General features: G+C 38.7%; 1 protein-coding gene across 2 annotated transcripts in view; it reads left to right on the top strand.

The window, feature by feature from the left end:
• Positions 1-26,240, top strand: part of PIK3C3 (phosphatidylinositol 3-kinase, catalytic subunit type 3) — a 164,807-nt gene that overhangs the window by 14,855 nt on the left and 123,712 nt on the right. For both annotated transcript variants that reach the window (XM_010846456.1, XM_010846457.1), the window contains exon 4: positions 7,422-7,551. In XM_010846456.1, the coding sequence (XP_010844758.1) occupies positions 7,422-7,551 (130 nt within the window). The remainder of the gene's footprint in view (positions 1-7,421; positions 7,552-26,240) is intronic.

The raw sequence follows: 26,240 nt of genomic DNA, 5'->3' as shown, positions 1-26,240 counted from the left end.
GGTCCCCACAGAGCACCAAGTTAGGCTCCCTGTTCCATGCAGTAGGCTCTCACTAGTTACCTAATTTATACATCGTAGTGAATATATGTCAGCGCCACTCTCCCAATTCATCCTACCCCACCCCGTTCCCTGTTGGTATCCATACATTTGTTCTCTATGTCTATGTCTCTGTTTCTGCTTTGCAAATAAGACCTTTACCATTCTTCTTGATTCTTCATTGAGATATGATATTTGTTTTTCTCTTTGATTTACTTTAGTCTGTATGACAGTCTCTGGGTCCATCCACATCTCTGCAGATGACACAATTCTGTTCCTTTTTATGACTAATATTCCATTGTATGTACCACATCTTCTTTGTCTATTCTTCTGTTGATGGACATTTGGGCTGTTTCCATGTCCTGGCTGTTGTAAATAGTGCTGCAGTAAACACTGGGGTACGTATATCTTTTTGAATCATGGTTTTCTCTGGGTATGCCCAGTACTGGGACTGCTGGCTCATATGGTAGTTCTGTTTTTAGTTTTTTAAGGAACCTCCATCTTATTCTCCATAATGGCTGTATCAGTTCACATTCCCACCAACAGTGCAAGAGGGTTCTCTTTTCTCCACACCCTGTCCAGGGTACATTTTTTGATGATGGCCATTCTGACTAATGTGACATGATACCTCATGGTAGTTTTAATTTGCATTTCTCTAGTAATTAGTGATGTTGAGCATCTTTTCTTGTGTTTGTTGACTACCTGTATGTCTTCTTTGGAGAAATGTCTATTTAGGTCTTCCTTCCCTGTTTTTTTTTTTTTTTTTGGTATTGAGCAGCATGAGCAGTTTGTATATTCTGGAGATTAATCTTTTGTCAGTTGCTTCATTTACACATATTTTGTCCCATTCTGAGGGTTGTTTTTTCATCTTGTTTTTTATTTCCTTTGCTGTGTAAAAGCTTTTAAATTTAATTAGGTCCCATTTGTTTATTTTTGTTTTTATTTTCAGTTCTCTAGGAGATGAGTCCAAAAAGATCTTGCTATGATTTCTGTCAAAGGGTATTCTACCTGTGTTTTCCTCTAAGAGTTTTATAGTATCTGGCCTTATATTTAGGTCTTTAATCTACTTGAGTTTATTTTTGTGTATAGTGTTAGGTAGTGTTCTAACTTCATTCTTTTACATGCTGCTGTCCAATTTTCTCAGCACCACTTATTGAAGACATTGTCTTTTGTCCATTGTATAGTATTGCCTCCCTTGTCTTAGGTTAGGTGACCATAAATACGCTGGTTTATCTCTAGGTTTTCTATCCTATTCCATTGATCTCTTGTTTTGTGCCAGTACCGTACATCTTTTTTTTTTTTTTTGGTAATGTCTCTGCTTTTTAATTTACTGTCTAGATTTTATTTTTTGTATTTTTATATATTTATTTATTTTTACTGTTCCTCCAGCTTCAGTTTTCTTTCTCAAGATTGTTTCGCTCTTCAGGGTCTTTGTGTTTCCATATAAGCTGTAAAATTTTTTGTTCTCATCTGTGAAAAATGTCTTTGGTAATTTGATAGCAATTGCATTGAATCTGTAAATTGCTTTGGGTAGTATAGTCATTTTCACAATATTGAGTCTTGTAATCCAGGAACATAGTATATCTCTATCTGTTTTTGTCATCTTTGATTTCTTTTATCAGTATCTTAACAGTTTTCTGTGTATAGTCTTTGGCCTCCAGGGTAGATTTATTCCTAGGTATTTTATTTTTTTTTTGTTGCAGTGGTAAATGGAATTGTTTCCTTAATGTATCTTTCTAATCTTTCATTGTTAATGTACAGAAATGCAAGAGATTTCTGTGTATTAATTTTGTATCCTATGATGAGCTCTAGTCATTTTTTGATGGCATCTTTAGGATTTTCTGTGTACAGTATTATGTCTTCTACAAACAGTGACAGTTTTACTTCTTTTCCAGTTTGGATTCCTTTTATTTCTTTTTCTTCTCTGATGATTGTGGCTAGGACTACAAATCTGTGTTGAATAAAAGTGGTGAGAGTGGACACCCTTGTCTTGTTCTTAGAGGAAATACTTTCAGTTTTTTACCAGTGAGAATTATATTTGATGTAGCTTTGTCATATATGGCATTTATTATATAGAGGTAGATTCCTTCTTTGCCCACTTTCTGGAGAGTTTTTACCATAAATGGGTTGAATTTTGTCAGAAGCTTTTTCTGCATCTATTGAAATGATTACATGGTTTTTATTCTTCACTTTGTTAATGTGGTGGATCACTTTGGTTAATTCGCATATATTGAAGAATCCTTGCATCCCTGCAATCAGTTTAGTTCAGTTCAGTCGCTTAGTCATGTCCGACTCTTTGAGACCCCATGAACTGCAGCACTCCAGGCCTCCCTGTCCATCACCAACTCCCGGAGTTCACCCAAACTCATGTCCATTGAGTCGGTGATGCCATCCAACCATCTCATCCTCTGTCATCCCCTTCTCCTTCTGCCCTCAATCTTTTCCAGCATCAGGGTCTTTGCAAATGAGTCATCTCTTCCCATCAGGTGGCCAAAGTATTGGAGTCTCAGCTTCAACATCCGTCCTTCCAATGAACACCCAGGACTGATCTCCTTTATGGACTGGTTGGACCTCCCTGCAGTCCAAGGGACTCTGAAGAGTTTTCTCCAACACCACAGTTCAAAAGCATCAATTCTTTGGTGCTCACCTTTCTTCACAGTCCAACTCTCACATCCATACATGACTACTGGAAAAACCATAGCCTTGACTAGACGGACCTTTGTTGGCTAGGTTGCAGTAAATCGTACTTGATCCTGGCATCTGATCCTTTTAATGTCCTGTTGGACTCTATTTGCTAGTATTTTGTTGAGGATTTGTGTATGTATGTTCATCAGAGATACTGACCTGTAATTTTCTTTTTTTGTGATACCTTTGTTTGGTTTTGGTATTCAGGTGATGGTGGCCTCATTGAATGAGCTTGGGAGTTTTCTTCTCTCTGTAGTGTTTTGGAAGAGTTTGAGAAGGATACGTCTTAGCTGTTCTCTAAGTGTTTGATAGAATTCCCCTGTGAAGCCATCTGGCCCTGGCCTTTGGAATATTTTTAATCACAGCTTCAATCAATACTTGTGATTGGTCTGCTCATATTTTCTGTATCTTCCTGATTCAGCCTTGGAAGGTTTTATCTTTCTGACAGTTTGTCCATATTTGGAGCATATGGTTGTTTGTAGTAGTCTCTTACGATTCTTGGTATTTCTGCGGTGTCAGTTGTAGCTTCTCTTTTTTTCATTTCCAATTTTATAAATATGAGTCCTCTCACTTTTTTCTTGATGAGTCTGGCTAAAGGTTTATTGATTTTTGTTCATCTTCTTAAAGAAAAACCTTTTTGTTTCATTGATCTTTTCTGTTATTTTGTCTTTATTTTATTTATTTCTGCTCTGATCATTATGATTTCTTTCCTTATACTTTGGGTTTTATTTGTTCTTTCTCTAGTTGCTTTAGGTGTAAATTAAGGTGGTTTACTTGAGATTTTACTTATTTCTTGAGATGAGACTGTATTGCTATAAACTTCGTCTTAGAACTGCTTTTGCTGCATCCCAGACTCTGACCTGGCCCAACTTCTGCATGTACTACTTTCTCTCAAAGTCCACTGCTGCTAAAGCTAGACTCTTGTCAGTTGTGGGACACTCGTCTATTCAGATATCCCACAGATGCAGGGTTTACCAAACCGATCGCAGGGATTTAGTCTGAAGCTTGTCCAGCTACCTGGAAATTTCATTCCTCTAACTTAGTTGCACAGCCCCCGAGGCTCAGCTTTGGTGTTGGCCCCAGCTCTGCATGTAAACCCCCTTCTGGCATCTGTTCTACACCCATGCAAAAGGGAGCAAAAGCAGTGGCTGACTGAGGCAGACTTACTCAGGCCCACAGGGCTGTGCAGCCACACTGGGGTGTGTGTGAATTGCCTGTGGTGGTGGAGATTGGCAGGCAGTTGGGTAACAGAATGGGGCATGCTTACTCTGGTGGGAGTCCCTCCAGGTGTCTGGAGGCAGGGGCTGGCATGTGGGGACAGTGACACCCCCCACCCCCCCACTCCACATGCCAGTCGACAGTGGTGCCTCATTTCCTAGGCAAACCATACTTCCTTTAGAGACGTTCCACTCGGGGCCTTACTCTCCTGTTCTCTTTCTTGTATTCTCAGGGTCAACAGCAGTCCTCTCTCCACATCCGTTCTCTGGTTCAGTCGTGTCTGACTCTTTGCGACCCCATGGACTGCAACATAGCAGGCTTCCCTGTCCTTCACAGTCTCCCAGAGTTTGCTCAAACTTTTGTCCATTGAATCGATGATGGCATCCAACCTTCTTGTCTTCTGTTGTCCCCTTCTCCCCCTGCCTTCTATCTTGCCCTGCATCAGGGTCTTTTCCAGTGAGTCAGCTCTTCACATCAGGTGTCCAAACTACTTGAGCTTCAGCTTCAGCATCAGTCCTTCCAGTGAATATTCAGGGTTGATTTCCTTTAGGATTGACTGATTTGATCTCCTTGCTATCCAAGGGACTCTCAAGAGTGTTCTCCAACACTACAGTTCGAAAATATCAATTCTTCAGTGCTGCAGTCCATGGGGTCACAAAGAGTTGGACACGACTGAGTGATTGAATAACAACAACAGCCTTCTTTATGGTCCAACTCTCACATCCATACATGACTACTGGAAAAACCATAGCTTTGACTATATGGACCTTTGTCAGCAAAGTAATATCTCTGCTTTTTAATATGCTGTCTAGGTTTGTCATAGGTTTTCTTCCAAGGAGCAAGCATATTTTAATTTCATGGTTGCAGTCATCGTCTGCAGTAATTTTTAAGCCCAAGAAAATAAAGTCTGTCACTGTTTCCATTGTTTCCCCATCTGTTTGCCATGAGTGATGGGACCAGATGCCATGATCTTAGTTTTCTGAATGTTGAGTTTTGAGCCAGCTTTTTCACTCTTTTTCACTTTCATCAAGAGGCTCTTTAGTTCTTCTTCACTTTCTGCCTTAAGGGTGGTGTCATCTGCATATCTGAGGTTATCGATATTTCTCCGGGCAGTCTTAATTCCAGCATGTGCTTCATCCAGCCTGGCATTTATCTTGATGTACTCTGCATATAAGTTAAATAAGCAGGTTGACTTATATTGTATTGTACTTGACATATATTGTCAAGTACAGCCTTGACGTACTCCTTTCCCAATTTTGAAGCAGTCTGTTTTTCCACGTCCTGTTCTAACTGTTGGTTCTTGACCTGCATACAGATTTCTCAGGAGACAGGTCAGGTGGTCTGGTATTCTCATCTCTTTAAGACTTTTCTACAGTTTGTTGTAATTTACATAGTCAAAGGCTTTAAGTAGTCAGTGATGCAGTAGTAGATGTTTTTCTGGAATTCTCTTGCTTTTGCCATGATTCATCAGAGGTTGGCAATTTGATCTCTGATTTCTCTGCCTTTTCTAAATCCAGCTTGAACATCTGGAAGTTCTCTGTTCATGTACTGTTGAAGCCTAGAATTTTGAGCATAATTTGCTAGCATGTGAAATGAATGCAATTGTCCGGTAGGTTGAACATTCTTTGACATCGCCTTTCTTTGGGATTGAAATGAGAACTGACCTTTTCCAGTCCTATGGCCACTGCTGAGTTTACCAAATTTGGTGGCATATTGAATGCAGCACTTTAACAGCATCATCTTTTAGGATTTGAAGTAGCTCAGCTGGAATTCCTTCACCTTTGTGCTCTTAGCCCCACATTTTTGTATTCAGTTCTCTCAGCCCCCACCAGCACTGGCAAAATCCTGTCTTGGTCAGTGGCACCCAGGGCTGATTTTGAAGGAGGCTTTGGGATGGACGATGCTCAGGATGCTGGAGCCTATCCTGGCAGAGGAGACCTTGGCTTGAGGTGTGTGTGGAAGGTGAGCCTACTCAGATGAGTGCACCTCCCAGTGCTTGTACAGGCTGAAGCCGGTGGGTGGGGATGGGGATTAAAATGACAGCCCCGCCTGTTGCTCACCGCTCAGCAGTGGTGCCTTGCTTCTGTGGTGTCCTGGCCTTCTTCTGCAGACTTTCTCAGTTGTTGAACTCCTTACTGCTGTCCATTCAGGCTCTCTTCACAGCCACCAGCTGTCCTCTTCCTGGGTCCATGTCCAAACCCCACTTTCCAGCACCCAGCCCTCCTCTTGACAGAAGACACGTGACTCAGGCTGGGCTGGCAAGGCTGCAGTACAGACCATGTGCACAGTTCTTACTTTGTCCTGCCTTTCACAGATGGTCCACCGTGTTCTTTGATCCTCCAAAGGTCCCTTTCTGTCCCCGCAGATTTCCCCACCATGAGGGGATTTTCTGATTGCAAGAACCTCTTCTTACCTTCAGCTTCCCCCCAGGGTTGCTGGTCCCTTTTATGATTCTTTTTTTTTTTTTCCTTTCTTTTTTCCTACCCCACTCCGAGGGGATTTTTCTTGTCCTTTTAGGTGTTCAGAGTCTTCTTCTAATGTTCAGTAGGTACTCTGTGTGAGAATTGTTCCATTTATAGATATAGTCTTGATGTCCTGGTGAGGAGACATGAATTCCACGTCCTTCTCTTCTGCCATCCCGACTCCTCTTTGATAGCTTTTGAAGGAAGCAAAAGCGTGACAAAGTGATACAGTCTTTCACTTTAAAGTAGGATCATCCAGCTCAGTCTGAATTCTGACGATATGTTAAATTTCTGATTTGTAGACATGGGCATTTTTTCTTGTTTGAATACAGTATTGTATTCCCTTTTAGACATCTCTCTTATGCAAAAGAAGACAGGAGAAAAATAAGCCTCTACCCAGTGAAAAGGAAAATAGTAGCTTATATTTATTGGGTTCATATTATATGATAGGCACTATTCTAAGTACTTGTTACTTGTACTGGTTTATTTAATATTTCTAACTGTGTGAGACACAGTTACTCCTTATAGTCTCATTTTATAGATGAGGAAGCTAACACAGAGATGTTAAATAGTTTACCAAAAGTCTTGTAACATTTGGCACAGCAGGGATCCAAATCCCAGCTGTTCAACACCACTGTCTATTAATACTCTGCTGAATTGTCACTTAAAGTGGCAAGTTATGTAATTATTTTAATTTTAGTTTCGATCGATGTAAATGTGACATTCTCTCTCTGGGTAGAAATTTGGTTTCTGTTTCTAAGGTCTCCACTGAAGTGATGAAGTGTGTGTAGCCTATTCCTGATGCTTCTCTTTTTGCACTCTGCCTTTGGAATATCTGTAATAGTTCTAACTGCTTGAAGGAAAAAAGAAGTATGTGAAAAACAGTGCTACGTGGATTCAGTTGCTTGGTAAATTGCTTTATATTCCACTGGAGGCTTGCTGGAATTGTCGCTATTTAGAAATCTAAAATTTCCCATAATGAACTAAATTAATTCTGTCCTGAACATTCTTTTTGCCTAGCATGTTTCGCCAAGGGATGCATGACTTGAAAGTCTGGCCTAACGTGGAAGCAGATGGATCAGAACCCACCAAAACTCCTGGCAGAACAAGCAGTACTCTCTCAGAGGATCAGATGAGTCGCCTTGCCAAGGTAAAAAAGAAATTACTGAAACAGGTGGAAAGCTTTAAATGATAATCTGTTGTATAAATTGACATTATGAATTCTGTGAGGTTACTTTTTAATTTAAATTCAATCTTTTAATAATAGTTTTATTGAAATATAATTCACGTACCATAAAGTTCACGCTTGGAAAGTGTACTGTTCAGTGATTTTTTTTTAGTGAATTCACAGAGTTGTGCATTCATTACCATTCTTTAGACCATTTTTATCAAAAATGTAACCATGTACCCATTAGCAGTCATTCCTTGTTCCCTCCTCTCTCCAGCCCCTAGCAACTACTAATCTACTGTCTATCTCTGTGGATTTTCCAGTATTGGATATTTCATGTAGAGAGAATCATGTAATATATTGCTTTTTGTGTCTGAAACTCCAACGGATTTGAAAACATAGAGCTTTTGGTGATACTTTCAGGACGATCACCTCCCTTTTTTGGTCACATAATCTGAAAGATGCATGTGTTATTACATGCTGGAGATTCTTATACTGTTTGAAAATGAAAATTTCTTATACTAGCTAGTTTAAATTGCCCTCACTCCACCATACTCCTCTTTTTGTAAACTGAGTTATTACCTTTTTCTTTCAGAATTGTGTTAATGAAGTGTTTTCCTTTAGCTTTTATATTTTTAAGTTAAATTCTTTTTTTAAATCACAACAGTTTAACTAATTTTGTGAATATCTGTTCAAAAAGTACTATGTTACTTACTAGCTTCCCACCAGCCGTCGTTTTACACATGGTGGTGTGTGACGTCCGCGCTGCTTTCTCAGTTCGTCCCACTCTCCTTCCCCGGCTGTGTCTGCATGTTCGTACTCTACATCTGTGTCTCTGTTGCTGCAAACAGTACAGGGAACTATATTCAATATCTTGTAATAACCTGTAGTGGAAAATAACTGGAAAAAGTGATCAGTATCTTGTTATAACCTGTGTTGGACAATAATTGGAAAAAGTGTACACAAACATGTTTTGTTCGAATCACTGTGCTGTACGTGTGAAACATAATATTGTAAATCAACTATACTTGAAAAAAAAGACTGTGGCAAAAAAAAAAAAAGTACTATGTTAGATATTGTTTAAATATCCTTTTACAGTTCTTTAGTTAAGAGATGAGACTTTAATTTTTACATGTGGTTTTCCTTTCTGATCTTATTAGTTATGGATGACTCATAATGTCTGGTGAAAGTTTTGGTGCCAAACATTTTACAACTTGTTGCCTCAATCTACATGTGGAAGAAATCCTAATTATAAAGAATAAGCACTTGGAGTGTCTAAGCTTTATGCTTCAATGTAATTTTTTTCAAGGTTATTCTGTCTTTTTATATGTCTCTTTTATGGAAAAATTGTATCAGAGCTTCTTAATAAGCATTTTGACCAAATTGCTATTGTCCTCCATAAGTACTATTCCCCTCCATAATAAATAAAACTTAGCTTTCAGTTCAGCTACTCATTGTGAGATTTTATTGACATTCTTACGTGTAATATAGGAAACCTCTTACACTTTTCATATGTATACTTTCTCTTTAAGAATTTATCTTAGTGATGCTATTTTATTGAAGCTACTCTCTGAATTTTATAAACTGAATAATAGAAATTGTATCAGAATCACCTCATTAATAAGCTATAAGCTTGTATCTTAAATGCAGGAAAACCTCTTAAATTGTCTTTAAGAACAGCATTCATTATGAGAATGAATATTATGATTCATGTAATAACAAAATTCTGAATTTGAGGAGAAATGGCTGAGTCAAGAAATATAAAGCCATGTAGTTGCACAGTGCATCCACTTTGTTTCTTTTATATTAAAAAAATATTATAGGCTTCTATTCATATGTTCCTAATTTTTTCCCAATTATTTTTTATTTATTTATTTTTTTAAATTATGACTTTAATTGAATGATTATAGTAGAAATTTTGCTTTTCACGATTTAATAATTGCAATGAAAATTTTACTTTTAGTAGTCAATTTAAGGTAACCAACCTTACAAATAAATATCAACAAGTATCATAAATACCAATAAATATAAAAGAACATGTAAAATTTCAAAATTTCTGTCAGAACTTGTATTATAGTTGACATCTTTGATTCATAGAAGAGGAGGATCATATAAACTCTTAAAACATCCTTACAGCAAAGATGAACGTAAAACCACTTTGTGCTTTTATTATATATATTATTATTGTTGTGGCTGTTGTGTTGCTGTTGTTCAGTCGCTAAGTTGTGTCTGACTCTTTGCCACCACATCAGGTCAGATCAGTTGCTCAGTCGTGTCCGACTCTTTGTGACCCCATGAACCGCAGCACGCCAGGCCTCCCTGTCCATCACCAACTCCTGGAGTTCACTGAGACTCATGTCCATCGAGTCAGTGATGCCATCCAGCCATCTCATGCTCTGTCGTCCCCTTCTCACCACATAGATAGCAGCATTCCAGGCTGTTCTGTTCTCCAGTATCTCCTGGTTCAGTTCAGTCGCTCAGTCGTGTCCAACTCCTTGCGATTCCATGGACTGAAGCATGCCAGGCTTCCCTGTCCATCACCAACTCCTGGAACTTGATGGACAAACTCATGTCCATCAAGTTGGTGATGCCATCCAACCATCTCATTCTCTGTCATCCCCTTCTCCTCCTGCCTTCAATCTTTCCTAGCATCAGGGTCTTTTCCATTGAGTCAGTTCTTTGCATCAGGTGGCCAAAGTATTGGAGTTTCAGCTTCAGCATCAGTCCTTCCAATGAATAATCAGGACTGATTTCCTTTAGGATGGACTGGTTGGATCTCCTTGCAGTCCAAGGGACTCTCAAGAGTCTTCTTCAACACCACAATTCAAAAGCATCAATTCTTTGGCCCTCAGCTTTCTTTATAGTCCAACTCACATCCATACATGACTACTGGAAAGACCATAGCTTTGACTAGACGGACTTTTGTTGGCAAAGTAATGTCTCTGTTTTTAATATGCTGTCCAGGTTGGTCATAACTTTTCTTCCAAGGAGCAAGCATCTTTTAATTTCTTGGCTGCACTCACCATCTGCAGTGATTTTGGAGCCCAAGAAAATAAAGTCTCTCACTGTTTCTATTATTTCCCCATCTATTTGCCATGAAGTGATGGGACTGAATGCCATGATCTTAGTTTTCTGAATATTGAGTTTTAAGCCAACTTTTTCATTCTCCTCTTTGACTTTCATCAAGAAACTCTTTAGTTCTTCTTTACTTTCTGCCATAAGGGTGGTGTTATCTGCATATCTGAGGTTATTGATATTTCTCCCGGCAGTCTTGATTCCAGCTTGTGCTTCATCCAGCCTGGCATTTTGTATGATGTACTTCGCACATACGTTAAATAAGCAGGTTGACAATATGCAGCCTTGACGTACTCCTTTCCTGATTTGGAGTTTGCTCAAATTCATGTCCATTGAGTCGATGATGCTATCTAACCATCTCACCTTCTCCCGCCCCCTTCTCCTTTTGCCTTCAGTCTTTCCCAGCATCAGGGTCTTTTCCAGTGAGTCAACTCTTCACCTCAGTTGGCCAGAGTATTGGAGCTTCAGCTTCAGCATCAGTCTTACAAAAGAATATTTAGGGTTAATTTCCTTCAGAATGACAGGTTTGATGATCTCTTTGCAGTCCAGGAAACTTTCAGTAGTCTTTTCCAGCACCACAGTTGGAAAGCATTAATTCTTTGGTGCTCAGCCTTCTTTATGGTCCAACTCTCACATCTGCACATGACACTGGAAAAAACATTGCTTTGACTATATGCATACCTTTGTCTTTGATAAAGTGATATTTCTGCCTTTTAATACACTATTTAGGTTTGTTATAGTTTTCCTTCCTTTCAATTTCATGGCTGCAGTCTCTGTCTGCAGTGATTTTGGAGCCCAGGAAAATAAAATCTGTCACTGCTTCCACTTTTTCGTTTTTTATTTGCTATAAAGTGATGGAACTGGAAATCATGATCCTAGTTTTTTGAATGTTGAGTTTTAAGCCAGGTTTTTCATTCTTCTCTTTAACCCTTATCAAGAGGCTGTTTAGTTCCTCTTCCCTTTCTGCCCTTAGTGTTATCATCTGAATTTCTGAAGTTGTTGATATTTCTCCCAGCACTCTTGATTCCAGCTTGTGATTCATCCAGCCCTACATTTCGCATGATGTACTCTGCATATAAGTTATATAAGCAAGGTGACAATATACAGCCCTGTTGTACTTCTTTCCCAGTATTGAAGCAGTCTGTTGTTCCATGTTCAGTTCTAACTGTTGCTTCTTGACCCACATACAGGTTTCTCAGGAGATAGGTAAGATGGTCTGATACTCCCATCTCTTTAAGAATTTTCCATAGTTCGTTGTGATCCACACAGTGAAAGGCTTTAGCGTAGTCAGTGAAGCAGAAATATATGTTTTTCTGGAATTCCCTTGCTTTCTCATGATCCAACAAATGTTGACATTTTGCTCTCTAGATCCTCTGCCTTTCCTAAATCCAGCTTGTTCATCTGGAAGTTCTTGGTTCATGTACTGCTGAAGCCAAGCCTGAAGCATTTTGAGCATAACCTTGTTAGCATGTGAAATGAGTGCAGTTGTATGCTAGTTTGAACATTCTTTGGCTTTGCCCTTCCCTGGGATTGGAATGAAAAATGACCTTTTCCAGTCCTGTGGCCACAGCTGAGTTTTGTATGACATATTGTATGACAAATTTGCTGACATATTATATGGAGCACTTTCACAGCAGCATCTTTTAGGATTTTAAATAGCTCAGCTAGGTACCCATCACTTCCACTAGCTTTGTTTGTAATAATACTTTCTAAGGCCTATTTGACTTTACACTCCAGGATGTCTGGGTCTAGGTGAATGACCACACCATCGTGGTTATCTGGGTCATTAAGACCCTTTCTGTATAGTTCTTCTGTGTATTCTTGGAACCGTTTCTTAATCCCTTCTGCTTCTGTTAGGCTGTTACTGTATCTGTCCTTTATCATTCCCATCCTTGCATGAAATGTTCCCCTTGATATCTCTCAATTTTCTTGAAGAGGTGGCTAGTCTTTGCCATTCTACTGTTTTTCTCTGTTTCTTCACATTGTTCATGTAAAAAGGCCTTTTTATTTCTCCTTGGTATTCTCTGGAACTCTGCATTCATTTGAATGTATCTTTCCCTTTCTCCCTTTCCTTTTGCTTCTCTTCTTTGCTCAGCTATTTGTAAAGCCTTCTCACACAACCACTTTACCTTCTTGCATTTCTTTTTCTTGGGGCTGGTTTTGGTTACCTCTTCCTGTACAGTGTTACAAACCTCCATCCATAGTTTTACTTCACTTTATCAGATCTAATTCCTTGCATCTATGTGTCACTTCCATTATATAATCATAAGGGATTTGATTTCAATCATACCAGAATGGCCTAATGGTTTTCCCTACTTTCTTCAGTTTAAGCCTGAATTTTGTAGTAAGGAGCTCATGATCTGAGTCACAGTCAGCTCCAGGCCTTGTTTTTATTGACTGTATTGAGCTTCTCCATCATTGGCTGCAAAGAGCACAATAAATCTGATTTCAGTATTGACCATCTGGTGATGTCCATGTGTAGAGTCTTCTCTTGAGCTGTTGGAAATAGTGTTTGCTATGACCAGTCTGTTCTCTTGAGAAACCCTGTTAGCTTTTGCCCTATTTCATTTTATACTCCTGTGTAGCGGTTCATATTCTATGATTCTAAAAGCACTGACATAGCAAATAATGGGGATTTTTTTCTCTCCACCTTAGTAGAAGAAAAAACATGCAGTCATCGTTTGCCAATTGTGGGACTGTTGTTCATGCCATTCCTTTTTTTCTGTAAAACATATGCCTGGAGTAAAGCATTGTTTAGGATCTGCCTAAGCAAATGATCTGGCTATGCTCTTAGATTTTGTTTTTGTTGTTGTTTGATTAGTGCCTGTTTCTTGACTTAAATTTTTCAGACTGGCTTCCTCAATATTTCCTTTCTGTTATACCAGAAAAAGTATACTTTGATATTTGTTGTGATCTTAATTTCTAAACTTACCAAAGAGAGTACACTTTGATACTAGGTATGCTCTGAACTTAAAATATATTTTGGTATTGTTTTTTCTTTAAATTATGCCACAGTAGCTCTTTCTGCCTCCTCTCTTCCTCTCAGTTTTCTGGTTCCACGTTAAAAAGTTTGTCCTGTTAGATTGTCATTCTCATCTACAAAATATTTTGAAACTGTCTGTGGTGCAATATACTTTTAAAACCTGGGGAAAGAATGTCTGTGCTCATTTTTCCATTTTCATGTAAAAGGAACAGATACTTCTGTTTCTCACTATCATTTTAAGAAAAGAAATGAGTATTCTAATAGATGATGTTCAAGTGGTTAGAACTGAACGATTTCTTTCGTATTGTACTTTGATTTTTCAGCCACTGAATTTACTCTGATTGTTTCTAATTGTTAAGAAGGTGGCTTTGTTAGCAGAAGGAATCTGGAGACTTCCTCCTGTGGGCCTTGGCTCTTGGTAGGGATGCAAAGAATTTAAGGTCTTACCCCATTGCAAGAAGGTTTATTAACAATAAGGAAAGAAAGAACAAATTGCAAAGAGTTGGGCCCGACTAAGTGCACACAAAGAACAGAGAGAACACTTCATGAGAGAGGGCCGTCAAGGGAGACAAATTTCCCTGGAGGGTTGGGGTACAAGAGTTTTTAAGGCAGGATCATTTGCATAATCCAGGGAGTTTGTTGAGTAACTGCTGCAGGTTATAGTAATATGGAAGGATGCTCTACTGCGCATGTCCTTCACATAATTCAGTCTGTTACAATTAGATGTATGTTTTCAAGGAATATTTATGAGCAGTTAAAGTCCAATGGCCACCAAAGGTTACCTTAGTACTGGATAGTTAGGGGTGTGTCAGTGTGCTAGGGTCGGGAAAGTTCTGACAGTAGGGCCGGTGGGGGGGGTGTTTAAAGTCTCCTGACTATTTTTGGAGTACTGGTGGGCGTATCAGGGGAGGGACTGGTAAATTGCTTGGTGAGGTTATGGGGCTCTTGGATGGTTAGTTGAAGGGACCGCCTCTCATTGCTCTCTGCTACCTTCCTGTTGATCAGCTTAAACATAAAATGGTGTGTATTAATCTTAATAATACACAGTGTATTATTAAATACACAGTGTATTATTATTAAATAATACACAGTGTATCTTAAAGTGTAGTTTCCATGCATCCTGTAAGCCAAAATAAATAGCAAAGTGACAGTTTTCAAACTACAGATTAAGAGAGTTTATTCAGTTAAAGAACTGCTTTAGTCTTGGCTGCTTCCAGTTAATAGGATAAGAGAGCTGGGAAATGAAGATGAACTTTTTAAATGGCCTGTGAAAAGACAGTGTTATATAATTACTAAGCAAAGAACCTCAAACTCAAGCTGTACTAAATATTCTAATTCTTATTGATAGATCTGAAAGTAAATTATAACTGCAATTTGAATAATTGAAGTTTAAAAGCCTGATATCTAGGTTTAACATTTTTTAAGAGTTTAAATACTCCTGGAATAGTTTTTGTGGAGTTAACTTTTAATGATTTTACGTCATTTTTTGAACATGCCTAATTTTCGTTTGAGGAAAAATTGAGTGTAAGAAAAGGAAACAACTCAATAGTCTTCAGTTTAGTTCTTACTTTGTATAACTTGAATTTCTTAGACTTAGTAGGGAACAGGAAGATAGTGAATGTATTGAAATATACTCTTTCCCCCATTTTCCTCATTGTCTTCTCTTTCCCATCTCTAAATTTCCCCAATTAATTTTTATTAATGTGTAGTAACTTTCTGTTAGAATTGATTTGTGAAAATAATAAAAGGCCAGACCTCTTGGGCATTTTATTACCCTTTGGTTGTCTGTGAACCAACCTTTTAATAATTGTGGGTGTTACTTGAGCTCCATTTTTCAGCTCCATTTTTCAGCTTGTCATATTTTAAGAGTTTTATGGCTAGGATGCATATCCACCTGGGGTTTTGGATGTGACTACTAAGTTGTAGTGTTTGATTTATATTTGAGTTCATGTCTTTAGATAAAAGCGTCCATCTCCACTGTCTTCATTTTAGCAGCTCTGCTTGTTGCCTTTGGAATGTGCTTTAGTTTCTGTCAATTTGATTAAGAGGAGGCAAAAGAAAGTAAGGACTATTTGAAAAATGCTTTGTGCGACAAGATAGGGTAGGCACTCTTAGGGAGAGGGTACAGATGAGTGCTGCTGCAGAGAAGTCGTGGTAGGATGTGGTTACGTGTCAGGCTGACCCCTCGAGTGCCTTGAAGGGGTAATTGTGGGTCCAGAATCAGACTCAGGTTTGTAACCGCAGGAACTGGATTTATTTTACTTCATCCAGAAAAAGTTAGTATCTTGAACATAGGTTCATGCCAATCAATTCAAGGGGTTATTTTTAACCTTATGATGTAGACCTGTACTGTCATAATAGCCTCAATTCACATATGGCAACTTAATTAAAATTAAATAAATTTAAAATCAGTTGCTTTGTTACCATAATCACATTTCAAGTGCTCAATAGCCACATGTGGCTAGTGGTTACCTAGTAGGCAGTGCAGGTAGGGGAATATTTCCATTATTGCTGAAAGTTCTGTTGAGCAAGTTCTGTTGAGCAGCAGTGGTCTTGAATGCCAATTTAATAATTTTTAAATAGTGAGCAACCATATTATCTTTATGGTAACCATGCTACTTGTGCCTGTTACCCAGGACACCATTTTTCAAGGCAAGTTGCAAATTAAATTAGTCTTCAGGAGATTATTAATTTCTTAATCATGAAGGACCCTGAAGGAGCTAGAAAGCTTGTGAGATATTTCTCTCAGTTTGAGGAAATCTTTAAAGTTCTTTTCCTCTTTTTCTCTTGACATCATTTCTCTAGTTTCTTGAATATACTGTATGTTTTCAATAAACATTGACTAATTATCATGATCACAAAATAATCCTTTACAACTGAGATTAAGGTAACGAAGAAATTTTCTTGTTACAAAATTTTATGAAATGAAATTGAGGCTATTTAAATTATTTTACAGTACTAATTGACCTGCTGAAATATTTACCCTTGAAAGTAAATATTTTACATAGAATGAACTGCATTGAATGGGTACTTGTCTTGAGGTATGAATTTAGAGGAGTTCACTGAGATTTTAAGTATGTGGACAAGTCCTCTTTAGTGCCACCATCATCACTTCTTCTTGTTGCTGATGCACTCCTAAATGTTGGAGATTTAAGAACTAGATTACCAGGTTGAAACTGTTATTATTAGTGACATTTTGAGTAATACTAAAATAGTAATAATCACCTTGCATGTATAAACAGCATTAATAGCTCTAAAACCCTTTAGCATGGATCAGGAACTAAAATGGAGACTGTTTTTCATTCAAATTCCAATTGTGTCTTGTTCACTTGTGATATTGGATAGCTACTTAACCTTTACGAAGTCATGAATTCCTCATCTATGAATAGGAGTAATTATTATATCTACTTTTTTGAGTTTCTATGAAGACTAGATATAAATGAGGTTAAATAAATAGTTAAAGGATTTAACATATTATGGGACAGTTGTTCAGTCGCTAAGTCTGACACTTTGCGACCCTGTGGACTACAGCACGCCAGGCCTCCCTGTTGTTCACTATTTCCCAGAGTTTGCTCAAACTCATGTCCATTGAGTTGGTGATGCCATCCAACCATCTTACCTCTATTGCTCCCTTCTCCTCCTACCCTCAATCTTTACCAGCTTCAGGGTCTTTTCCAGTGAATCGACTATTTGCCTCAAGTGGCAAAACTATTGAAACTTCAGCTTTAGCATTAGTCCTTCAGATGAATATTCAGGGTTGATTTCCTTTAGGATTGACTGGTTTGATCTCCTTGCAGTCCAAGGGACTCCAAAAAGTCTTCTCCAGCACTACAGTTCAAAAGCATCAATTCTTGGTCACTCAGCCTTCTTTATTGTCCAACTCTCACATCTGTACATGACTACTGGAAAAACTAAGTGTGTTAGTCACTTAGTCACATCTGACTCTTTCTGACCACAGAGACTGTAGCCCTCCAGGCTTCTCTGCACATGGAATTTTCCAGGCAAGAATACTGAAGTGGGTGGCCATTCCCTTCTTCAGAGAATCTTCCTGACCCAAGGTTTGAACCCATGTCTCCCGGGATTGCAGGAGGATTCTCTACCGTCTGAGCCCCCAGGGAATCCCAGAAAAACCATAGCTTTGACTATGCAGCCTTTTGTCAGAAAAGTAGTATCTCTGCTTTTTAATGTGCTGTCTAGGTTTGTCATAGCTTTTTTTCCAAGGAGCAAGTGTCTTTTAATTTCATGGCTATAGTCACCTTCCACAGTGATTTTGGAGCACAAGAAAATAAAGTCTATCACTGTTTCTACTTTTCCTCGGTTTGCCATTAAGACCAACCTAGATAGCATATTCAAAAGCAGAGACATTACTTTGCCAACAAAGGTCCATCTAGTCAAGGCTATGGTTTTTCCTGTGGTCATGTATGGATGTGAGAGTTGGACTGTGAAGAAGGCTGAGCACCGAAGAATTGATGCTTTTGAACTGTGGTGTTGGAGAAGACTCTTGAGAGTCCCTTGGACTGCAAGGAGATCCAACCAGTCCATTCTGAAGGAGATCGGCCCTGGGATTTCTTTGGAAGGAATTCTGCTAAAGCTGAAAGTCCAGTACTTTGGCCACCCTCCGGGAGTTGGTGATGGATAGGGAGGCCTGACGTGCTGCGATTCATGGGGTCGCAAAGAGTCGGACACGACTGGGCAACTGATGTGATCTGATCTGATCTGAATGATGCTGGATGCCATGATCTTAGTTTTTTGAAAGTTGTTGCTTTTCCTCTCTCCTCTTTCACCTTTATCAAGAGGCTCTTCAGTTGTTCTTCCTTTTCTGCTATTAGGGTGGCATCCTGCATATCTGAGGTTGTTGGTATTTCTTCTGGCAATCTTAATACCAGCATGTGATTCATCCAGCTTGGCTTCCCTGGTGGCTCAGATGATAAAGAATCTGCCTGCAATGCAGGAGACCTGGGTTCAATCCCTGGATTGGGAATATCCCCTGAAGGAGGGCATGACAGCCCACTCCACTATACTTGCCAGGAGAATCCTCATGGACAGGGGAGCCTGGCGGGCTACAGTCCAAGGGGTTGCAAAGAGTGGGACACGACTGAGCAACTAAGCACACAGCACATTCTGCATAGAAGTTAAATAAGCATAGTGACACTCACTATATGGCCTATTGTACTCCATTGCCAGTTTAGAACCAGTACGTTGTTCCATGTCTCGTTTTAACTGTTGCTTTTTTTACCCGCGTATAGGTTTCTCAGGAGACAAGTAACATGGTCTGGTACTCCCATCTCTAAGAATTTCCCATAGTTTGTTGTGATCCACACAAAGGCTTTAGTGTAGTCAGTGAAGCAGAAGTAGATGTTTTTCTGGAATTTCCTTGGTTTTTCTACAATCCAGTGAATGTTGGCAATTTGATCTCTAGTTCCTCCGCCTTTTCGAATTCTAGCTTGTACATCTGGAAGGTCTCAGTTCACATACTCCTGAAGCCTAGTTTGAAAGAGTTCAAGCGTAACCTTGCTGACATGTGAAATGAACGTAATCGTGTGTTAGTTTGAACCTTCTTTGGCATTGCCCTTCTTTGGGATTGGAATGGACACTGACCTTTTCCAGTCCTGTGGCCACTGTTAAGTTTCCCAAATTTGCTGACATGTTGAATGTAGCACTTTAACAGCATCTTAAGATTTAAATAACTCTGCTCAGATGCCATCACCTCCACCAGCTTGTTCGTAGTAGTGCTTACTAGACAGTACTGAGCACTCATAAATGTTAGCTGTTGTTATTTGATCTTATTTGCTTTGCTTTCATTTGAATCTAACAAGTGTAATGATCAGCTTTGTAATATACACTATTTTTATTCTCATGAAATGTACATTGTTTTTAAACTCCTGAAAGGATGGAAGCTTAGAGAGGTTAAGTGCTGTATTTTAATGATTCAAGTAAACAGAAAATTGTTTTACCAGGACCTGAAATCAGGTCTTTAAATCCTTTTTATAAATACCTTTCTAAAGATAAGTATCAGTATCATGTTTTAGATTTAGGGTTGTGAAGAATTAGTTTGCATAGAGAATGTTAAAAAGTAGAGACATTACTTTGCCAACAAAGGTCCGTCTAGTCAAGGCTATGGCTTTTCAGTAATCATATATGGATGTGAGAGTTGGACTATAAAGAAAGCTGAGCACTGAAGAATTGATGCTTTTGAACTGTGGTTTTGGAGAAGACTCTTTAGAGTCCTTTGACTGAAAGGAGATCCAGCCAGTCCATTCTAAAGGAAATTAGTCCTGAATATTCATTGGAAGGATTGATGCTGAAGCAGAAACTCCAATACTTTGGCCACCTGATGTGAAGAACTGACTTACTTGAAAAGACCCCGATGCTGGTAAAGACTGAAGGCGGGAGGAGAAGGGGACGACAGAGGATGAGATGGTTGGGTGGCATCACCGACTCCATGGACATAAGTTTGAGCAAACTCTGGGAATTTGTGAAGGACAGGGAAGCCTGGTGTGATGCAGTCCATGGGATTGCAAGGAGTTGGACATGACTGAGCAACTGAACGGAACTGAGAGAATTTCATTATCAAGAATGTTAAAGTTGAAAGGTAGAAGAGGCAGAGTATGAAATGAAAAAATGTAATTGGTTGGCCTTAATGTTTGTTTGTTTTTTTCTGTAAGATGACTCTTGCTTGTCTTTAATTTCATTCAAAACAATTTTGTTAGATTATATTGTGACAGCAGTCATATCAGTGTGCATTTTAAAAAAAAAGCAAACTTTTGTTTTCTTTTGGCAACATGTCCCTTTATTTGGTTTTTAATTTTTTAAATTATGAAACAGTAAGCCACTAGATCCTACCCAGTATGTATAGGATTTGATTTTATTGTGATCCTACCATTTCATTGTGGCTTCTCCTTTTTCTTGGAATATAGGGTATCTTTTTGTGTGTGGTTTCCAGGGTCGTCCTTTTGATGGTTGTTCAACAGCTAGTTGGGATTTTGGGGCTCTCTCAGGAGGAGATGAGCATACTTCCTTTAACTACACCATCTTGATTTGATCTCTTTTTTAAAAAAAGCTTTTATTCAAAATTGGTGAGTTTTTGTGTAGCCATTTTAATAGTGAAGATGAAGGGAAAAAAGTAACATTTTCAGCTTATGCTTTAGTTTTTCAAGAAAAGTAAAAATGCAACTGAAACACACATACAAAAAGATTGTATAGTGGATGGAGAAGGGGCTGTGACTGATCAAACATGTCAGAAGTGGTTTGCAGTGTTTCTTGCTGCAAATTTCTCACTAAAGGATTCTCCAAAGTCAGTTAGACCAGTTAAAGTTGATAGCGATAAAATTGAGACATTATTTGAGTACAGTCAATGCTACAGGAGATAGCCTGTACTCAGGAGATAGCCAACACACAGAAAATATCCATATCAAGCATTGAAAATCATCTGCATCAGCATGGTCATGTTAATCACATTGATGTTTTACTTTCACATTAAAAAAAACCCTTCTTGATTATATTTTACATGCTATTCTCTACTGAAGTGTAATGACAGTGTTTCGTTTTTAAAACAAATTGTGATAGGCAATGACAAATTGATACTGTACAATAATGTAGAACAGAAGAGATCGTGGGGCAAGTGAAGTGAACCACCACCAACCACACCAAAGACCTGCCTTCGTCCAAAGAAAGTAATGTTGTGTATCTGGTGGGATTAGAAGGAAGTGCTCTATTATGAGCTTCTTCTGGAAAACCGAACGATTAGTTTTGCTCCCAGTTAGACCAACTGAAGGCAGCCTTTTATAAAAAGTGTCAGAATTAGTCAACAGAAAATGCATAATCTCCCATCAGGATATTGCAAGATTGTATGTTTCTTTGATGACAGACAAAGACTGTTAAAGCTTGGCTGGGAAGTTCTGAGTCATCTGTGGTATTCATCTTTGGATTTCCATTTATTTTGGTATTTACACAATTCTATTAGTGGAAAAATTTCAGTTCCCTGGAAGACTATAGAAAGGGCATTTGAAACAGTTCTTTGCTTATGAAGATAAGGTGTTTGGGGAAGATGGAGTTATGAAGTTGCTTTTAAAATGGCAGAAGGTAGTAGAACAAAATGGTGAATACATTGTTCGGTAAAGTTCATGGTGAAAATGAAAAATTAGGTCATTTTTACTGAAGGAACTTTTTGGCCAACCCTGATATATTCCTATAGGTCCTCAGGTATAGCATAGAAGATGGTGAGTCAAGAAACAGTGACTTTCCTGTGCTGAGTGAGCAAATAAATATCTGTGCTATAAATGAACTGTCCTTAACCAAAGACTTCCCAGGTGGCCCAGACGGTAAAAGCGTCTGCCTACAAAGTGGGAGACCCAGGTTCGATCCCTGGGTTGGGAAGATCCTCTGGAGAAGACAGTGGCAACCCACTCCAGTATTCTTGCCTGGAAAATCCCATGGGCAGAGGAGCCTAGCAGGCTTCAGTTCACAGGGTTGCAAAGTCAGACAGGACTGACTGAGCATGCATGCACATATCTTTATTGATTGATCTGTAGATGAACACTGCTGTGTTTTGGCTGTTGTAAATAGTGCTGCTATCAACCTTGGGGTGCATGTATCTCTTTGAACTAGTTTTCATCTTTTCTGGATACATGACCAGGAGTGGGATTGCTGAATTATATGGTAACTCTTATTTTTAGTTTTCTAAAGCACTTGGAATGTTTTCCATAGTGGCCACACCAATTTACCTGTCCATCAGCATCTCTTCTCCACACCCTCTCCAGCATTTATTATTTGTAGACTTTTTAATGATGAGCATTAGATTGGTGTGAGGTAATTTATTATTGTAGTTTTGATTTGCATTTCTCTAATAATTAGCAGTGGTGAGTATCTTTTCATGTGCCTGTTGGCTCTCTTTATGTCTTCTCTAGAGAAATGTCTGTTTAGGTCTTCTTCCTGTTTTTTGACTGGATTGTTTGGGGTTTTTTGAGCTATATGAGCTGTTTGTACATTTTGGAAATTAAGCACATCATTTGTAAATATTTTCTCCCATAGTTTGTCTTTTCACTTTGCTTATGATTTTCTTCGCTGTATAAAAGCTTTCAAATTTAATAAGTCCCGTTTGTTTACTTTTGCTTTTATTTCTTTTGCTTTGGGAGACTGATCTAAGAAAGGACTGCTACGACTTAATGTCAGAGAAAGTTTTGCCTACAGTCTCTTCCAGGAGTTTTATAGTGTCATGTCTTATAATTAAATCTTCAAGCCATTTTGAGTTTTATTTTTGTGTTTGATGTGAGGGAGTGTGCTAACTTCAGTGATTTACATATGGCTGAAAGGACACTTTTTTTTAATGTGAAGAGATCTAATCAAGGACAGACATTGCAAAGAATACCAACTTTCCCCCCAAAAGCCCTAAGATAGCTCAGGTGGTAAAAAATCTGCCTGCAGTGCAGGAGACCTGGGTTTGATTCCTGGGTCGGGAAGGTCCCCTGGAGAAGGAAATGGCAACCCACTCCAGTATTCTTGCCTGGGGAATCCCACGGACAGAGGAGCCTGGCAGGCTACAGTCCATGGGGTCACAAGAGTCGGACATGACTTAGTGCATAAACCAAACCCAGGAACTTTGTGTTATATTCTGAAAATGATTAATTACATAATCATAATGAGGGAGACAGATCATTAATAGGTCCTACTGAATAATTTATTTTCTTAAACTAATTTTATCTAGAATATCAGTTTATTCACAAAGCTACTTCAAGGTAGAAATATGTTCAGAAACCAAGACAAATATGCTTAATCAACTTGCTATACTATAGAGAAAATAGTCTCTTTTCTTTTCAGAACAGCTGAAAAATATCATGATGATGACACTGTTATGATTCCTATAATTCACAGAGAGAATAGAGTCCAACTGACCACATTATATCAATGAAAAATGTTCACAAACAGAAATACCTGACTAGTCATTGATCCACTGTGAGAGCTATAAATCAGGGGTTTTGACTGCCAGTCTTTCTACCCGGTTTTAATGTACCTTAGTCAGTCAGTTTAGTTGCTCAGTTGTGTTCAGCTCTTTGCGACCCCATGGAGTGTAGCACACCAGGCTTCCCTGTTCATCACCAACTCCCGGAACTTACTCAAACTCATTACTATTTAAATATTCCATAAATTTTGTTCTATTAATTTTAAAAGCATAAAATTAAAGGTAATGCTTTTAATTATCAAACCATGTCTCTGAAAATTCCATGTTTCTCATTTCTCTAAAATCTAACTGCAAATATCATGATGTGGATATTGGTTTAAAAACCCATGTAAATTATCACTTTGATAATCTGTTCTTCAATTTATAAACAAAAATGATATCTAGCTTATAAATCACATTTCAAAAATCAAAACATTTGCCAAATTTCAGTCAGTCAGTCAGTTTATTCACTCAGTCATTTCTGATTCTTTGTGACCCGCACGGACTGCAGCATGCCAGGCTTCCCTGTCCATCACAAAATCCTGGAGCCTGCTCAAACTCATGTCCATTGAGTCAGTGATGCCATCCAACCATTTCATCCTCTGTTGTCCCCTTCTCCTCCTGCCTTCAATCTTTCCCAGCATCAGGGTCTTTTCCAATGAGTCAGTTCTTCACATGTAGTGGCCAAAGTATTGGAGTTTCAGCTTCAGCATCAATCCTTCCAATGAATATTCAGAATAGATTTCCTTTAGGATGAACTGGTTGGATCTCCTTGCTGTCCAAGGGACTCTTAAGAGTCTTCTCCAACACCACAGTTCAAAAGCAACAATTCCTCGCTGCTCAGCTTTTTTTTATAGTCCAACTCTCACATCCATACATGACTACTGGAAAAACCACAGCTTTGACTAGATGGACCTTTGTTGGCAAAGTAACATCTCTGCTTTTTAATGTGCTCTCTAGGTTGGTCATAACTTTTCTTCCATGGAGCAAGCATCTTTTAATTTTATGGCTGCAGTTATCATCTACAGTGATTTTGGAGCCCTCCAAAATAAAGTCTGTCACTGTTTCCATTGTTTCTCCCTCTATTTGCCATGAAGTGATGGGACCAGATGCCATGATCTTAGTTTTCTAAATGTTGAGTTTTAAGCCAACTTTTTCACTCTGCTCTTTCACTTTCATCAAGAGGCTCTTTAATTCTTCTTTGCTTTCTGCCATGTTTTCTAATATATTCCCTCCTTTCTCTAGATTCCTCTAACATCAATAGAAGATAAGCAAATAACGTTTGATTTCTGGTTTCAGTCATGTGGAAGACTAAGATAAACTGAGAATCCTCCTACAACAAATTGCTAATAGTATGAAGTAGCAGTAAAATAAGTATGACAATTTGGGAAGCCCTACAAAAGATCAGTTATAACAAACAACTGGAATATATCCACCAAAAATTCAGATAGTAAAATACTGAAAGGATAATTTAAAAATAAAACAATAATATAAAACTATAAAACATAAATTAAGGGATCAAAACATAAAAACCAAGATATTGTTTGCTACTATAGCTGTATAGTGAGCCCTTTATTCTCCTTTTTTCAAACTCAGGTGGTTTTATAAGCTAGATGTATAAAACCTGCTGAGATCAGTATGACTATGAACTAGACAAGGAAAGTGAAAGAAAGGAAAATTAGACACTTATCACTTACAGATGGTAAATTTCAGCAGAAAATTAGAAAACTGAATCAAGCAATTAAAAATACATCATGCCCAAACATGATTTATTCCAAGAATGTTTACATAAAAGCATTTTGGGGCTTCCCTTGGGGCTTAGACGATAAAGAATCTGCCTGCAATGCGGGAGACCATGTTTAATCCCTGGGTTGGGAAGATCCCCTGGAGAAGGAAATGGCAATCCCCTTCAGTTTTCTAGCCTAGAGAATATCATGGACAGAGGAGCCTGGTGGGCTACAGTCCATGGGGTTGCAGAGACTTGGACACAACTGAGTGACTACACTTTTCACTTTTCAGAAGCAGTTTAACACAGGATATCTCTTATTGTACCTTATTATTATATTATTGAATGTTTCAATTCAGTTCAGTCGCTCAGTTGTGTCTGACTCTTTGCAACCCCATGAACTGCAGCACACCAGGCCTCCCTGTCCATCACCAACTCCTGGAGTCCACCCAGACCCATGTCCATTGAGTCGGTGATGCCATCCAACTATCTCATCCTCTGTCGTCCCCTTCTCCTCCTGCCCTCAATCTTTCCCAGCGTCAGGGTCTTTTCCAATGAATCAGCTCTTTGCATTGAGTGTTTCAGGGGTCCCCCAAAAGGAGATGGTGGAATCACAGGACTCAGAGGGAGTTGTAATCATAGCTAAGATTGATTATAAGCAACACAGTAAGTATATACAACTAGATGGTTCAGTTAGGTAAAAAGGTGTAGTGGGGTCTGGAGAAATCCATATACAAGCTTTCTGTTCTTCCCCTTCCCAGCCCAGGAAGAGACTCATTTGATGGTGCTGCTTTCTCCAGAAACTAAAATGAAGCCTTTTAGAAAAAAGGCCTTTGAGACTCAGAAACTGGGGGTTTTACTAGGGGTCTGGTCACACAGACATTCTTTGCCCTCAACTGCAAAAATTCTAGCCTTCCAGAAAGAGAGCAGGTGCTCACCATAAATCACAG

Source organism: Bison bison, unplaced genomic scaffold, assembly GCF_000754665.1.
Source record: "Bison bison bison isolate TAMUID 2011002044 unplaced genomic scaffold, Bison_UMD1.0 scf7180017864237, whole genome shotgun sequence".
In the NCBI taxonomy this organism is placed as follows: Eukaryota; Metazoa; Chordata; class Mammalia; order Artiodactyla; family Bovidae; genus Bison; species Bison bison.
This window is presented reverse-complemented; position numbering and strand designations above follow the sequence as displayed.